General features: G+C 42.7%; 4 protein-coding genes across 4 annotated transcripts in view; 2 read left to right on the top strand and 2 right to left on the bottom strand.

The window, feature by feature from the left end:
• MELLADRAFT_61549 (uncharacterized protein) overlaps positions 1-902 on the bottom strand; it is a gene marked incomplete at both ends in the record, with an annotated part of 1509 nt that extends 607 nt beyond the window's left edge. The window contains 3 exons of the mRNA XM_007407705.1: positions 88-626; positions 707-739; positions 873-902. Coding sequence (XP_007407767.1) covers positions 88-626; positions 707-739; positions 873-902 — 602 coding nt within the window. The remainder of the gene's footprint in view (positions 1-87; positions 627-706; positions 740-872) is intronic.
• Positions 903-5983: 5081 nt separating this feature from the next.
• On the bottom strand, positions 5984-8282 carry MELLADRAFT_104628 (uncharacterized protein; the record flags this gene model as incomplete). The annotated part of the gene is made up of 3 exons (XM_007407704.1): positions 5984-6623; positions 6688-7189; positions 7652-8282. The coding sequence occupies 3 exons, from the start codon at positions 8280-8282 to the stop codon at positions 5984-5986; spliced, it is 1773 nt and encodes a 590-aa protein (XP_007407766.1).
• Positions 8283-10835: 2553 nt separating this feature from the next.
• On the top strand, positions 10836-12281 carry MELLADRAFT_84330 (uncharacterized protein; the record flags this gene model as incomplete). The annotated part of the gene is made up of 6 exons (XM_007407871.1): positions 10836-10926; positions 11003-11234; positions 11307-11473; positions 11538-11645; positions 11732-12106; positions 12196-12281. The coding sequence occupies 6 exons, from the start codon at positions 10836-10838 to the stop codon at positions 12279-12281; spliced, it is 1059 nt and encodes a 352-aa protein (XP_007407933.1).
• A 60-nt stretch (positions 12282-12341) lies between these two features.
• MELLADRAFT_61546 (uncharacterized protein) lies at positions 12342-12677 on the top strand (the record flags this gene model as incomplete). The annotated part of the gene is made up of 1 exon (XM_007407872.1): positions 12342-12677. One exon carries the CDS (start codon positions 12342-12344, stop codon positions 12675-12677), a length of 336 nt encoding a protein of 111 aa, XP_007407934.1.
• Between the last annotated feature and the right edge of the window lie 4841 nt (positions 12678-17518).

Genomic DNA, 17518 nt, shown 5'->3' with positions numbered 1-17518 from the left:
TGAGATATAGTTGTATTGATTTGAGAGATATCAGTTGAAGTTTGTGGCTGTGAGTGGGCTACAGAAGCCTCAGCCGAGTTTGGAGACCGTAAAATGGAAGGGTTAGTAGTTAGCTGGTTGTTGGAGTCTGAAGGTATGCTGCGAGCATTGTGAATGGGTGGTGACAAAGTGGCATTGGTTCGAGATATAGTTGCATTGATTTGAGAGATATCGAATGAAGTTTGAGACTGTGGAAGAGCAGCAGAAGGCTCAGCCAACGTTGGAGACCATAAAACGGGGGGGTCAGGAGTTGGCTGGTTGTTGGAGGTTGAAGGTAAGAACTCGTTGATTGATAGTTCATTTGCTTGGTTTGTAGAATAATTTGATTTAGTCATGGTAGTTTTGGTTGAGCGCGCTTTGGTCGAGGTGGACTTCCTGGTAGGTGATGCAAGGACTCGGCCTGAACGTTTAGCTCTGGTTGAGTACATGGAAGCTGCTCCAGTACCAGAAGGGGGACCTCGAGTTCGACCGGATCGAGTACTAGCCATGCTGGGAAGAAAGATAATGGACGTAGGGGAAGGGTGATGGGATTGAATGAAGACGAATGTTAAGATGAAGGAAGAATCAAGATCCATCTCGTGACTCACCTGGACTGTACATATAGTGCGGTCTGTGCGGTCAGTCCCCGGGTCACAAAGCATTTGGAAGCCCGGCACCCCCAACATACCATAATATCAACACTTACATCGTGAGGGCCTACCTATTTGATTTTATTTTGAAAAGTCAAGTGATCAATGTGGCTATATCAAGAGGAATCTCAAGAGTCAAAGTTTCTTTTTTTACATGTTCTTAAACCTTCATATTGGAATTGAAATAGTGTCAAAAGTACTCACATCAAAATCTGAGCTACATTCAACAAACATATCCCATAAAGTAGCTCACATATAATACAACAGCAGTCCCACTTTTATGTATGATTTGATGAGCATGTACATTTGAAACTCCGGCAGTGTTCAAGAAATAAACCCCACTGTTTCCAATTTTGAGGAGTGAGCGGGAGAAAACAGGGTGATTTGAAGAACAAAATTGGGATTTTCAAGAGGGAAGATGTGATGTGATTGAAAAAGTGATTATGAAACTCCCAATGAAATTTGATTTTGTATTTCAAGGCGGAGTTTTGACCTTTTTTCCACCATATTGATGGTGATTGGGGATGTTTTAAATCCTTTTGATGAACACAATGTGACACACACAAGACAACATCTCACCAATATCATGTTGTGAGTCCTATCTTTATACGTGTGAAATACTTCAAAGGTATTCATTTCTCAAACTCTTCCTGGTGAAAGTGAGTGCTCTTCAAAACCGTTGCATTTCCAGTGACCTTGGAATATCTGAAAGCCCAAATGACAATCAATATTTTCCAGGTTCAAACTTGAATTTTGCTCAACTATTGAAAAGGGAATCAAAATCCAAATGAAGAAGTTTAATATTCATTATCATAGTCACTTACCTGCAGATGCAGGGGTAGATGGATGGTTGATTAATTTTCAAGATTGCACTAAACAAGCATTTGTGCCTGAAGGAGAGTTGATTATCTCAATGAATGATGTAAGAATGATTACATCATTTCTTAATGGGTTCCTCTATTCACAAAAGCATGGCTAGTTATGTGATCCTTTGTTTTCTGTCTCTCTCAACTTCCTTCTAATCTATCATTGAACAAACTTCCTTTCGAGATATTCTTTATCCCATCCATTTATCTTGTATAACATCTTATTCTTGTTTCATTACAAAGGTCAATTCTTTACCTTGCCTAGGGTTAGCCTAGGTGAGGCAAAGATAATTACAACGGGAATTTCGGCGCGGCTAGGTAGAGAGTTCAACTATTGTGAACTGTTACCTAGAGGCCTCAACGCGTCAGAGGGGCGCGAGAGACATACCTCAGAGAGTTCTCAATAGATTACTCTCTTTGTGTATCGGAGGTGTTTTTGGGTGCTCTGGGGAAAGGCCATGCTCCCATTCTCTGGACCGTGACAGGCCTGAGCCTAGTGGGCTTTCCCCTATCCTGTCGCTGTAACTCGTTGGACCTTGATCCTGTATTTCAGGTATAGTATAGTAGGAAATTGAAACGACATTAAGTATGGCTAAGCGGGTTTAGACCGAAGGTATGTGTTAGTAGCCGAAAAGAGGTGCGTGTGACGCTTCAGGATGTAGTAGTCTCATTCTGCTGAGATGGGAGGACGTTTACTTTGAATGGTGTTTCTTCTCAACCAGTCTGCTGGTGGGTCGTCGAGTAAAAGGTGTCTCTCCCAAGTGAAAACCGACAAGTCGTATTTGGTTTTGAAACAAGGTATCGTATCCTCTGAGATTTGTAGCGCGCGCTGAGCTGTCGACCACTCCTGGTCGTTCCAAGAACGTTGGTATAAGGCGTGGCAAGAGGACTTCCACCTCCCCAATTCTTTGATAGCCTCTGTTGACACACCCGCCCTCGTTAGTAAGGTTGCACCACCTATACGAAAAGAATGCCCGGTCATTCTAGAGCTTATCCCCCAAGCTCTTGTCATGGCTTTCAACACGGCTTGGCGTGTGATCGCCTTGAGTCCGGTGGGGGTCCTTGTCAGGAACAGGCGAGGATCGGAGTCTTCCCAAAATAACGCGTCGCTGAGGTTTCGTAGCGCCTCCACGGGACAAAGGACGCCGCCGGTTGCTCGTAGCGTGATGTACTGGACTTCTCCCGGCATTGCAGTCTTGGTTTCGCGCAACCCTATGACTGCTATCGTTGTGCCTTCAGATTTATGGAAGGTTAGGTCCGCTCGAAGGATCGCCGTGAGGTCATATTTGTCATATGCCTCTTGTTTGTATACTAGTTCTCCTAGTCGAGCAAGACCCCAATAGGCGGTTACTGTGAGGGCGGTTAGTCCAAGTGGGTCGTGTTCTTTTTCAGCTATGTCGCCGATTAGCATTATCAGTGCTTTTGGAGTAACTGGCTCTTGGTTCTTTTTGAGGGCCGGTGCTCTCGCTTATAGCCTTTCTGAAGCTCGTAGAATGGACTTAAGTCGAGTTAATTGAATGTCGGGGAAGTAATGCCCGTGGAACGCATGCCAGGTGCGAAGGGCCGTTAAGTATTTCCTGATGGTTTTCACTTTGATTGGCTTGTTTGTGCTTGCGTTATTTCCGTTCTCTCCAGCCCAGACGATAAAAAGCTCCACTACATCGCTGGTTGCTGGGAAAGTCTTCAGATTCTTCTCCTTTGTAAATTTCTTGAATTTTGAGACTCCTGACGCATAAGACTCTATCGTTGATTTGTTCCATGCTGCCCTCATCATGTGTCGTTGTGCCCGGTTTAGTTTCAGTGGCACGGCGTTGTCGATTCGAAGGAAAGAAGTAATGTCTTTCATTTCTGATGTGCTGTCGTGAAATGCAATCGTTAGGTAAGATACAATTCTCTTTTTGTCTTAACTCCCACTCACCGACACCTGGGCTGTGTTCGTTCAAGTGTTCCTAAGAGGGGATTAGGTTGACACAATATTAGGGATACCGATGAGTTGTCTTGACAAGAGAGGGATTACCCGAAAAAAAAAGGGGTGTTTTGGACAAGTGTGCGTGGTGGGGATCAGGTTTTTACAACAATCAGGATGTGGATGGGTTTTGAAAGCGGAAAGGGATAACTTGAAACGAGGGGCGTCGCCTGGAATAGTATGTGTGGAGGTCAAATTAGAGTTCTTTCGAGTAGGATAGTGTTGAGTTTAATTGACTTCGTATTTTCCTTTCCCTGGTGGGTCAAAAAGTCGTCCGTTTCCTTCTGATGTTTTTGGAATGGTTGAGTTTCGAAGACTCGTGAGAAAGACTCCTCTTTGGGCGAACTTCTCCTGGTTCGTTCATCTCACGTTTACGTCATTCCTTCTTCGGAGAGTTTCGTGGGAAGATGTCAGTTAACTGGATCACTTGTCATTCCGATTGTAAGACTTACTTCTTTCGTCTGATCCCTCGTCACGTCTGTCAGCCATCTGGAGAGATCGGCCGGTATCTCAATGTGAACTTGTCGGAACCTTGCCTTTCCCGTCGGGAGGCCTCTCGAAAGTAAGTCTGCCGCGTTGTCCGCTGAGCATACCCTTCGTTGTTCTAGTTGACAGTCTGAATAGAAGAGTAGTTCTGAGATGCACTTCCACTCTTCGTTGACCCAATAATCCCTTGACCTCTCCTTTCTCAACACTCCTTCAGTCGTCGTATTATCTGTTAAAACTAGGAACCTTTCTCCCTGGGTCTCTCGCAGCTTTTTTACCATTAGGAATCCCAGATGTATTGCGACTGTTTCCAGCCAAGAAATGCCTCTTCTTGGTTTCCCTTCTGGGTCTTCCCAGCCTGTTTTTAGTTGGAACTGGCCCCACGCCTTTCCTACTATCACACCTATCCCAAATGTTGTGGAGGCATCGCCTACCCAACCGATATTGTTTATTGCTCGTGTTTTCATTAGGTGTCGTCGAGGTATTTTGGACAGTGCCTTCGACCATACGTTCATGTCTTCCCTTACATCTTTTGGCATCTTCCTCTTAGCAGCTAAATTGTGCCACTCCATGAGCCATCGGAAGTTATTCGTCAAAAAACATCGTAAATGTGGTGTGATATTAGCTATGTGATTTAATCTCCCGTTCATTTTCTGGACGTCTTTGTGTGTGAAATCTACCTTCTTTAAAAATCCTTCTAGTTGTTCAATTCGCTTCTCCAGTTTTCCTTTGGGTAATTCAACTGTTTTGTTTTTCGTGTTCCAAAGAAAGCCAATGTACTTTTGTTCTTCTCCAAAGTGGGAGAATTTCGTTTCGTTTGTTTTCACACCTAATTTCGCGCTGTAGCTTACTATCTCGTCCATGTGTGTTGTCGTTCCTTTCTTTTTGATGAGTAGATTGTCGTCTACCCACCTGAAAGACTCCTCCAGGTCGGACTCTGCTTTGATTAGTTCTTTCCAGGCATCTGCAGGGCCGCCGAAGCTACCACATCCTGACACTCCTCCGAATGAGATAAACATGTCAAGGTAGAGAAAACCTTCGAAGTCGCACAACATTAGATAAGGCCATTGATCTGGTCTTGTAGGGATTTGTCGGTATGCCTTGAGCCAGTCAAACAGTGCTATCAGTAGCTTGTGTTCTGAATTAGCTATAAACGTGTACACTTTATAGAAGTTATCCCACGTAGTCCGAAAATCTTCTTTATTTACAAAAGAGTTGACGCTCGGTATGCTTGGGTCGTACTTGGGAAAGGATAAGTCGTTGATGGGTCTGAAAGACCCATCGCCATTGATTACAGCCCCCATCGGGCTTGATCTGAAAAACTTGAAATGACTGCTAACTTCCTCTTTTGAGAACGGTCCTAGTATTCGTCCTGCTCTGATTTCTTCATCTAAACTACTGATTATTTTCTCCTTCGCTAATAATGCCGATTTATGGTTTGGTGGGCAGAAATAATCCATGCCTTCGATGGTGTGTTTTGGTATACCTTGATCGAATCCCAACTGGAATCCTTCTACTACGAAATCATAGAAGGGTAAAAGGTTGTGTCTCCCTAGCTCGTACTTCCACTTCTCGATGTCCATTTCGCACCTTGCGGTCGATGGCCAACTCGCTTCCTTTGGTTCCGTAAGGATCTCTCTGACCTCGTCACTTTCCGCTTCTTCCTCTCTTGGGAATTTTTGGATCCTAGATGTCGTTTGTTGAATTGGAAGATGTCTTCTCAACCCATTAAATTTTCAAAAAGATTCAGACAATATTAATTTCAATTCTTCTGAACTACTCAGATCACAACATATGGAATTTAGATAGAAAGGGAAATTTGACAGAAATGATAGAGATATGTGAAACAACTTCTTAGAAAGAAGATACAATATATATTAGGGGTAGTGATTTAATGATAGAACAATATAAGTGATTTCAACTTGACAGGTTACAAGTCGCGCCATCAACTGGCTGTGGGTTTCGTAAGATGTGATATACGATTTCTGGTAGTATACTCACGTTTCTTGTTGACCTTGTCTTCCTGCTCCTCCCCTACCGCCTCTCCAAGAGCCTCTTCCCCCTCTATTTGCTATGAAGCCACTACCCATGTTATTCGCATTGCCTGTCTGAGTGTCTCCTTTGGACGTACTGTTTGTTGGATGTTGGTTATGGGAGCTTAAGTGGCTCGTGGGTAACGGGGTTTGATGAAACGTAGGAAAGTGCTGGTAAGGGCTTAAGTAGGGGTTTATTGTATTGTTGTTGTTGTAGTTTGTGAACGGGTTATGATGCTGTTGATACGGTTGTGGTCTAGGAGTTCTGATTGCTCTTCGTCTTCCTCTGAAGGTGTTGTCTCTAGAGCTTGACGCGATTGGGTGGTTTTGTGTCTGAGCCGTTTGATGTTGACTGGACGTTTGGTTTATAGGTTGTCCGGTCTCCGGGTGTTTGAATTCTAATTTCCCCCCTTTTGCGTAAGGATTTGACTCTCCTCCGTTCGTCTCTCCAAAGTTTAGTGACTTATCTTTTGCCTTCTCTTCATACTTCTTCATAAAGGAACCTATATCTTTTATGGGATGCTTATCCTCCCTTTCGACGAAAACACCTTTTCGACATAAGATGTCGTACCGTAGGGCAGTCATCCAGCACTCGGTCGAGCGTCTATGCAAATTCGTTTGTCAGCTTCTGTTTCATCCATTTGTAGGATGATTTTGAGGAATCTTACTTTATCTGTTTTACGTTCTTAATATGATAGTTGATCCTTTCTGCCACTTCGGGGTGTTTGTGCATGATTAAATATTGTTTGAAGAGGCTTATGTTTTCAGTCCAATCTCCATAGCTCATCTTGTATTCGGACGGTGCATCAAGGCCTTTGTTCTTCGTCGTTTTGGATGACGACGAGTGATGTTGTCTGTCATACTCTTCGCTGTCTGCTAAGGCGAAAGATTGATTAAAGACCGTAAGAGGGATTGACGAATGTAACTTTTTCATCTGTTTTCTCCTGAATGGTTGTAGTTGGACTAGGTTTGAATTTGGAATTGCGCCTATCTCTACCTGAATTCCTCTTCCCTTCTTTTGTTTCTTCTTTCCTGACGATTTGGATTTCTTCTTTCCTTTCTTAAGCTTCTTTGCAGGTTTCCCTTGTGCTATCTTTCCTAATTGTCTTATTTCGTCTTTTGCCTCTTTAAGCTGTTTCTTGACTTTCGACATCTTCTTTCTCTTTTTATCTAGTCAGTCATTGTGCACTTTTTTCATTGATTTTCAGTTATAACTGAAATAGGTATTAAGAATATTAAAGAAGAGAAGTCCAGATGAAAGGAGAGAATTCCAGATGAAAGAAGAGAAGTATAATCAAGGGTATGAAAAGGAGCGTCTCGTTCTGTATTTCTATCACTACGAGGATCAAGTAGTCTTCGCTTTCTAGCGGTCTTCTGACAAGTCAGGAATTTATGGATAGAGTCCATTTTTTGGATACTCTCTTCCCTCTATTTGAGAGGCGCTCAATCTATGGGAGCTGTTTATTAAGATAAGTGTGAAGTGTGGGTGGACATGAGATTTTGAATATTCCTAGTTTGGAATATTTTCATGGGGGATTTTAGGGGTTGGAGAAGGGTGTAGGAAATCACGTGGAAATCATGTCTGAAGTGGAAATGTAGCTGTGATATGTGGGTATAAGTTGGTATCCTTACCTTTCTTCGACTTGTGATCAGAGTCGTCAGACTCTTCGCTGGATGAGTCGCTTTCACTTTTGGTTTCTTCGCTGCTCGAGGATGAGCTTGAGTCTGAGCTATCGGAACCTTCTTCATTTGATGATCCTAGTGATGCTGAGGAGATTTTTCCCTTTGGTTCGCTTTCTGATGACGCGTTTTCTGGTGATTCCTTTTGAGAGTCGCTTTCCGATTCATCGTCTAGGAAGTCGTTGTTTGGATCATCATGATCTGAAGAGGAGTCTTGCTGTTCTAATTGTGGTTCTCTGATAGGTCCAACCGGGTAGGGAATTGGTACGCGGGCTATGAAGTGTTGGTTGGTTTTCGGTACCGATTTTCCTTTGTTTTGAGAGTTGGAAGTTGTTATAGCCTCGGTTTCGTCTTCATCATTTATATAGTCGACGTTTCTATCTACTTGGTCGGTCGGGATTTCTGGTTCTGGGTGTCTGACAATTGCAAGTTGAGTTGCTGCAACTGGAGGGTTGTCTGGTTCTGCGTTCACTCTGGTCGTGTCTGTTGAACCTGATTGTTCTGGAGGTTGATCTGCGTCCAAACCTTGAACTCTTCTACTAGCTCTAATTGCCTTCGCTTTGGCAGTCTCGGCGTTCGTCATCTGTAATGTACTGTATGTATTTGGACTTCGTAGATCTTCTTGTCTTCTGAGTTTCTGATGATGGTTTACGCGTCTAAAGAAGGTCTTCTTAATTCGGTGAGTTCCTTCTTCTGTGTCTAGCGTTTAAAGTATGTAGTGAGTTGAAAGACTAAAGTAAGTAGTGAGTTGAAAGATAGAATAAAGTCATGAAAATAATAAAGGTAATAGTTAGCTACAGTAATAAGATGTGTTCAATCAGACAAGAGTAAACAGATAGGTAGAAATGATATGTTAGTTCTACTGAGAAGTCTAACAATTCAGAAAGTGTTAGAGAGGGGGGAAGAGTTTCAAGCCCGAGCCTATACCATCCATATGATGTTAGGCTCAGAGGATCTCTCACCATGCGAGAGTCTGTGGTCCTTCCGGATTTGTAACTTATTGGAAATCTTCCCCTTTGGTTACTTCTTCTCACATGACGTTACTTACACATGGACATTTCTAGCATGTCGTTCCTCGTGCAAGAGGCAATCCTAATTTTTTTGATTCAGTTCAACAACTCACCTTGGTCTTCATTGTTTGTCTCATTTTATCGGCTTGAAGAATAAGTATCTAAAATGGGAAAAGGTCGAGTCATCAAGTGCCCACTTGGTCCTCAAACCAAGCGGCCACGGGCACGAGGAGCAGATGTTGGCCCTTCTCAGAGAGTTGCTAATGATCTTGCGGCTGTGGAATCTCGAACAGCACTTCAGAACGCGGAAAATCTTCATAATGCTCTTACCGCGAACCGGCATGCAAACCAGAACAATCCGGTCGATCCAAACACAGGTGGCCCTGATCACGATCAAACTTCCGAATCCAAGAACAATGAGGCAGATGCCATGTCGTATATATACCGTTTTGAAACACCGTCGTCTCCGTCTGAAGATAGCGAACCTCGAGAACCTACTCCTCCATTGGTTGGAGGATTTCACGTGTCCTTTGGAGAGTACATCAGGGGAACTTATTACCAATCCAAGCAGCTGCTTGAGCACCTTCGGTGGAAGAAGGTACTTGGCCCAATGTTTGTGGCTTTCATGACCCAGTCGTCAAGGACCGCACGATGGGGTGATCTTCAAAATTGGAATGAAGATTTTAATGACACTTGTGCTTGTGGTGTTGGAGATCGTACAACACGATCAGTCGACCTAGTGGATATTCTCTGTGAGTCTCATGATTTATTGTCAAATTAAATATCAGCCAGCATTAATTTGAATGTACGGATACTGTACATAGCTCGTGACGAGAAAGAGATCAAGTTTTGCCAATGCACCAGTGACCAAGTGAGGCTGATCCGAATGGGATACGTTGGGGGATCACCGGTTCATCCTCAAACCGCGTTTTCCATTTGGCTTCTTCGATTCCACCACACACTGTGGGAACAGTGCAGCATTCGCATGCAAGGGTTTGCATTGGGACTAGACACCTTTCTAGATGCCAGTAGCCCTCTTATTCTTGTGGCCGGAACAACTCAGGTCAGTCATTTCCTTGGCCTTATTCCTACAAACTTGAAACTCAAACCTGACCATATGTATATACTACATATGAGTTGTAGCCCCGGCTCTGGCGAAAAACCCTATCTGCCGCTGTTGATGTTTATCGACACATGTTGCTAATGGAGGACGAGCTTTGTGACTTGGCACTGGACCTCTCGCATTTGGACAAGCTGGCTTCCAACTGCCCCCGATGCTTTGGTCCTCTCCAGGATAATAATGAGCAGGATGAACCTGACTACATAATATGCTTCGATGGTAACTTTCAACATCGAAGACACAAAGCAGCAAGTCGTGAGTCCGACAAACGCAAACCGGCATATCCACCTTTATTCATGAAACCTGCCAAAGTAGAGAAGTGGGCACCAACCGAAACCAATAAGAAATCAGTTGCTTCAGTGAGTCGTATCTAGGTTAATAAGTTTTGACTGTATCATTCTAACTTCAGAGTACATTTTGAAACAGGATCCGTGCAGTGCACAGCACACAGCTGCTGCAGATCACCGAGCAGGTACCACTTGGAAAGCCTGCAACGAAACCGGCCTGATTGGTATGGGTTGCCGCCACGATCATATCCTGCGGTTTGTGAACGTTGTACAAAGCGGTGAAAAGCAAGTACACACTTGTTTTTATCATTGATGAATGTTCATTAATAAATACTCGTGTTTGACAATTACAGGCAGTATTATGTTCTTGCCCTCCTCGATGAAATCTTAGGATTTGTAGCGGGACAATCCGAAGTAGACCGCCCAAAGCGGCTTGGTATATTGTATGATATTGGCTGTACTTTGGAGAAGAGTCTCAAGAAGGTATTTTTGAATCAGCCAGTATCTTTTGTATTTATCTTACTTGTTACTGACAGAAGGTCTCAACTTAGAATGCACTGTTCCGAAACGAGCAGCTGAAATTTGGCACGAGTGTATTCCACTCATATGTGCACAGGTGGTCGTGTCAATTGGAATATAACCCTCGCCTCAACAAGGGCTGGGGACTCTCGGATGGCGAGGGTCTTGAGCGTGACTGGTCTTTTTTGTCTCCGTTGGTTATGCCAAATAGGTACTCAACAAAACAGCATCGATTGATCACCTTACATCTCCGATTGAAGCATCGAAACAGTCTTTTGCGCGGTAATGCAGGTGAGAGTCAAGTCAGTCTCTTTGTACTTACCACATCACACTTTTAGCTGATGCATTGTATTGTGTGTATAATTAGTTGGTTCCGCTCGAGAGAAATTGACGCATGCTAGGGAACGTAGCTTAAAAGCTACTAAGACATTAAACGATTTGTTGCAGTCCGATCCACGCTACACTCAGGACTATTTTGCCGCTCAGTGGGCCAGACAGAGAGCTCTGCAACTGGCCGCCATGGCAGACGAGAGTCGTCTCAAATTTGAGGAGCGATTAGTTCATTTGCTTGATCTTGAGGAGAAGTTGCAAGAATCACAGTGAATTGCATCTTCCCTCCTCACTTTCAGTACGAAGCTGTACCAAGCTGATATATGTACAATTGGAAACAGTGTGAAACTTGCAAGTCTGAGGAACACTCGTGATCCGAATACAACTGAATCGGAACGAGAGCAGGCACTCACTCTGCCAGGTTCAATTGTAGCATTTGAAGAGGCAATCGCAACCATGGTGGCTGATTTAGGAAGCGAAGAGTTTCGCACTCTCAAAGCAGCCACCAGTAAGTACAAGTTTTGCCTTTTGTATTTCCCTTCAAAAGTCTCATGCACTGTACGATCTGGTAGATGCTAAGGCTCGGGCGCTCATCCGAGTTCGTATGGCAAAGCAGAGGCTGTATGAAGCCAAGGTGGGGATTTTAGAGGCTCAAAGACGATGGGACAAGCATGGCCAAGGTACATAACTTCTACCTTTCGATTACGAGTTTGTTATTTTTGAATCAATTCAGAGTGATGTTTCAAATGCATTTGGATGTTGTTAGGCACTCGCGTACAACAGAGTCTCAAGCAGTTCATGAGAAACAAACATAACTTATTCAAGAAGAAGTATGATTCATTCAAATTACAAGTGTCAAAGTATAATGCAATCTTGCCTGTCAGTTACTTACTGTGTCCTTCGTTCGGAGAGACAAAGGAGTTGTCAATTGAGGATGAATTCTGGAGCATGGGGTCACTCTCACATCCAGCGGAGGCTTGGGCTGTTGACCAAGGCACTATAGAAGGTATTCAAGCCTTTTTAGAACAGCGAAGTTGTTCTGAAGAGCTCCGCCGCATCAGCAGGGAGATCCGCCAAATGATGCTATATGCCCTCAAAACGGACCAGAGCTTTGATTGTATTTCTACTTTATCTACCAAAGGTAAGTTGTATCATTTGTGCACATAACATAATGAAGTGGTACAGGTCTGCGACTGATTTGATGAATTACGTTACAACTTGTAATTACAGAATGGGACCCAGAATGTCATGGAATAGAAAGTCCAATCGATTTGGTTCAGCCTGGGGGTCGACAAGCAAAAGATGTATGGAATTAAAGTCGAACCGTTTTGAAGGCAGCAGAGATAAATCTTCGCCAGCTTCACAGTCGAGACTGGATGTCATGGAATGTACACATGCTCGGTTTGCTAAGAGAAACAGCGCCGTACTCGAGCTCGACTTCTGAATTCAACAATTCATTAGCACGTGATTGGGACAGGCTGATTGAGAAGTGCCAAAGGGAGTGGGAGGTTAATGTGAACGCACGTAGTCTTCAAGCCGAGGCGCTGGATGATCAGGAGATGCTGGAGCATAGGATGCTAATGTGGGGGGAGGAAGAGGAGGAATTGAGGCTGCCACGGGATGAGGTCGAGGTGTTTGAGGCTGATGAGTTTGGGTTTGAGGTGGAAGAGCCTGATGGAGGTGGGGACGACCCATTTGCTGATGATCTTTAAATTGAGTTATGAATTTGATCATTTTGATGAGAGACAGATATGTAAATAGTTGTATAAAATGTGTGTTTTTGCGTTTAGGTTGATTGTGTTGATTGAGGTTGACTCATCATGATTTGTCTATAGGTGCCTGTACATAGTTGTCTTTGCGGTTCGATTGGTTGAAATGTCTTTGCGATTCGATTTGTCGAAATGAGTTAAAAAACAAGGGTTTGCTTGATATTGATGATTGAGTCCTTGGTTTTGATTCAGAATTCAAAATGATTTGGTCTTGATAGGCCGTTGTTGATAAAGTTAATGAAAGAGTGGGAGATAAGGGAATTACATTTGTACAATCGGTCGTAGAAGGCCTCAAAGACTGGTAAGACCACTGGGTTTGGAGGCCAGACAGGTCTGGCTAGCCTCATAGACACGTCTGAGGCCAGGACACGTCTGGATGTCGGACTCTGCGTGGATGGATATGGAAATCAGACGCGAAATGACATGACGCACGCGTATGTGCGTCTGGCAGTGAGATACGGATAGAGTCCGACCAATACGTCTCATTTTCCTCCGGATGATATCCCAGGAGTCTAGTAGCCAGAGGTGCTTTGGCTGGAGTTTTCCTTTTGAGGGCTTTCATCATTGATGTATGAGAAGGATCAAAACCTTTGATCATTTATGTGATGAGAAGGGCTGTAACCTTTGACCACACACTTGACAGAATTGGTATATTTCTGGAGGATTTGTGGTACTTGTCATCATGATTGGGATGGGGGGATTTGGGCGGATTTACGGAGGTGTAAGTAATCACACTTACAGTTGTTTCTTTCCATAAAGCCCTCCATGTTCACCTCTTTTTTATCCTCCACTAGATACTCCAAGGTAGACGTCAAGTCTGACCGTTTTATTTGGACTCGTAGATTTGGCGGTCAATCTAGATTCTGGCATGCAGACGGGTCTTTGGTTCCATTGAAATGTGCTGAGGTGCTTTCCATTCCTCCCCCTGTTTCCTCTATGCCTCCTTCAATTTGATCTCCATTGATACCGACCGATTCTTTTGATTCCTCAATCACTGTGTTCAATTTTGACATTTCCAGGTTTTTATTGAGTGGTGAGATTGGTATCCTTGAAGCCGCTCTTCTAGCTCTTTCTTCCTGCTGTTTCTTCCTTTTGTTTTCTTTTTCCGCTTTTTGTAGTCTTTCTTTCTTCTCCTTTTCCAAGTTCTTTTCTAGAGTTCTTTGCTGTTTCTTGTAGAGCTTTAAGAAAGATCCGCTATTTTCTTGCTCTATATGCATTCATGCTTGCCAGTGTGTTTTGAACTTGAGAAGAGGAATATATGAGCAGAAAAGAGAGAAAACTTGGGAGAGGAAAACTAGGAGAGATACTTAAAGGTTACCAGGGAGTAAAAGTCCGTTCGGTTGCCTCCAACCTCGCAGGCGTAGACTGGTGAGGCATCTACCTGACGATCTGCAGGCAGACCACGTCTGCCTCAAGGCGTGTACCCAAGCAAAGTGTGTTTGGTACGACATCACTCAAAGCCGCTGAAGTCCAGAATTATGGGTTTTCTTCAAACTTGAAAAAACCAACTCATTTGTCTTCTCTTGGATTGAAAAAATACGGAATGCGAGACGTTCCAAAGTGACAATGCGAAATTTCAAAAATCAAAAATCACAATTCCCGGGTGCAAAATTCAAAAATCAAAGACAAAACTACAGAAAATACTCAAATACAGGGATAAAACCCCTGTACTGGGGTAAAAGTCATGGCAGAAACCCCTTTTTGCCCAAATTTCCAGTAGTCAACACCGTTTTCATTGCATTGTCACCTTTCGACAAAAAGTACCAGCAACACCAAAAACCAAAAAATCAAAAAACCAAAAATCAAAAACCAAAAACCAAAAAATACATTTCTCAAACTGTACAATTCAAACACCAATGTTAGATTCTACTGCAGCCAAAAGCCACATTTTGGCCAACTAGCTACAAGCTCGGTCTCACAGGTATCAACAGCTCCAACCAGAGACATTCTACCATCTGTCTCAAGAGCTTCAAAGTACCTGCTTCCTGTTTTGCTCTCCTCCAAAACCTCTTTCATCATCATCAATCCTCTTTGATTGTCTTCGATCTTCCTCAATCTTTGTCAACCGTCCTTGATCTTCCTCAATCTTTGTCAACCGTCCTTGATCTTCCTCAATCTTTGTCAACTGTCCTCGATCTTCTTTTTTCTTTGTCAACCGTCCTTGGTCTTCCTCAATCTTTGTCAACCGTCCTCGATCTTCCTCAATCTTTGTCAACCATCCTTGATCTTCTTCAATCTTTGTCATCCATCCTCAATCTTCTTCTTTCTTTGTCAACCATCCTTGATCTTCTAGTTTTGTTGTCAACCATCCTCAATCTTCTTCTTTGTTTGTATTCTTTGTCCACCGCCCTTAATCTTCTTTGACTGTCCTCAATCTTCTGCAATCCTCATCAAATCATTTATGTTGGATTTGAGAGTCCCTACCGAATTCCTGAATAAATCTTTGGTAATGTTGCTGATATACTTGTTTGAATTGGGGATGTATATCCAATAAAATGGTCTCATGGTATATAGGAGGTAAATCTTGTAGGTCGCTTGCTTTTGTCCGCCTCAGCATAAAATATCTTAGTAGCTTTCTGAGTGTGTCCAGAATTCCTTGACAATTTGATGATTGAGACTCTTGATTTGCCTTCAAACAAATTAAATTTGTTGTCTGGTGTCTTGAAAGGACTATTGATTTGATGCCACCTGGTGTAGAGGCACTTACTTTACTCATTGACTTTGGTTCATCTAAAGTCCCTAATGCATCTGGTCAATGTTAGTATTTTTATTCTTATGTGACTTTATTTCTAATCCACTGACTCTCATCTCTTTGAAATCATAGCTACTACACTAGGTCAAGCGAAACAAGTTTTAAACATCCTTCAAACTTATTATTGTGAACATGAGTTTTCATGTATTCTCTGACATTTGAAAAATTGATGACAAGATTTCAACTGTTTGAATTGATATTTGATCTTTCACACAGGACTTGGTAGAGCCGTCTTCATCAATGTGCTGTGGCTTTTTTGGGGTTTTTAGAGATTGGTCAAACCATTTATGGACTCTAGAACGGCCGACAAGATTAAGTAAGATGATTGACACAAAAATCGACGATACATGATTCTCTTTGTACTTACTTTGATGTCTAAGACTCGGTTGATGTCGTCTACACATGCAATTAAATTATGAGTACGATAAAGCCATTTCTAAGTAAAGAAAAAATTGACGAGTTGTTTAGGTTTTGTAGGAAAGCTTGGTTAACAGTTTAGAAATTCTGATTGCTTACTTGATTGTGTGCATCTTTTCCTACTTTTCTATGCCATTGACAGACTATGATAATGTAGTTAAAGTTCAAATATTGTAACCAAATCCAAGGTAAGCAAAATATAAATGATTGTAATGAACATGATATTTTTATTTTACGGGATGGAAGGCTTACTATGTATAGCACTAAAAACATGAACCGTCCCAAAAATATGATCATAAGAAACTCATCAGTGATTATAAAAGAAGTAAAGTTGAAAAGGAAAAACAAAAGGTATTACATATCCTAATTGTTTATAATTTCCATGTTCATAATCTAAACAAAGGTTAGTAGCTCTATTAATTATATACCCATTTTCATGTTTCCATAGTTGTAGAACTGCATCATCTCCAACTGTAAAGTAAACCAAAAAAAAATCAATGAGATGTGGAATTGGTTTTTCAATGAGGTATTATATTGAGGGATGAAGCTTGGTGAAAATAAAACTTACATTTTTGATCGACTACTACTAGCCTTGTCTACGATTGTATTTTTCAAAAAAGTCACTTCATTATTTTTTGGGTGAAGGATGAGATCAAAATATGTTGCTAACGCACAGGTTCGTAACTTCCACTCTGAGGTTGTAAGACTTTATTTGATAACAATGACTAAAAGAAAAGAAAAGAGATATCATTTTACTTTAGTCTTACTTCAGAATTTATCGTCCAAACGTTCAAGAATTAAGAATTAAGAAGTTCCAAGAAGAATAATCAAAATGAAATCCACTTACTTTGATATAAAACCAACCTAAATTCAAAAATTGGAAATTCAATCAATGTGGCATTTGGGATTTGCCTTAAGCTCAATTGATTGCGAGTGAGTGAAGACTTGGAGGAATGAAAGGCAAGGAAAAATAGGTTCTCTAAATATCAAGATCAGGAAGGATATCGATAAGGAGCTTGAATTCGATTGGGAAAATAGGCACTACTGGGGCCCAGACGTGATTTCTTGGCCCCAGCCTTCATCGCACGATCACCGAGTGATTGTGCGATGAAGAGACCACCTACCTGCTAGGTGGTCTACCTTTAAAAGGTAGACCACCTAGGATTTAGGTGGTCAAGCAGCTGCCACCCACCGCACGATCACTCGGTGATCGTACGGTGGAGGAACACCAGACCGGGGCCTAGATCTGGCTACTAGGTGGTCCAGGAACTGACCTGGCCACCTAACTGCTAGGTTCTCTACCTTTAAAAGGTAGACCACCTAGGATTTAGGTGGTCTAGCCAGCTGCCACCCACCGCACAATCACTTGGTGATTGTGCGGTCGGTGGAACACCAGACCAGGGCCTAGATTTTGCTACTAGGCCCCAGCCTTCATCGCACAATCACTCGGTGATTGTGCGATGAAGAGACCACCTACCTGCTAGGAGGTCTACCTTTAAAAGGTAGACCACCTAGGATTTAGGTGGTCTAGCAGCTGCCACCCACCACACGATCACTCGGTGATCGTGCGGTCGGTGGGACACCAGACCAGGGCCTAGATTTTGCTACTAGGCCC

This window comes from Melampsora larici-populina (genome assembly GCF_000204055.1).
Source record: "Melampsora larici-populina 98AG31 unplaced genomic scaffold MELLAscaffold_10, whole genome shotgun sequence".
Classification (NCBI taxonomy): domain Eukaryota; kingdom Fungi; phylum Basidiomycota; class Pucciniomycetes; order Pucciniales; family Melampsoraceae; genus Melampsora; species Melampsora laricis-populina.
Note: the sequence above shows the minus strand (reverse complement) of the source record. Positions and strands in the feature narration are given on the sequence as shown.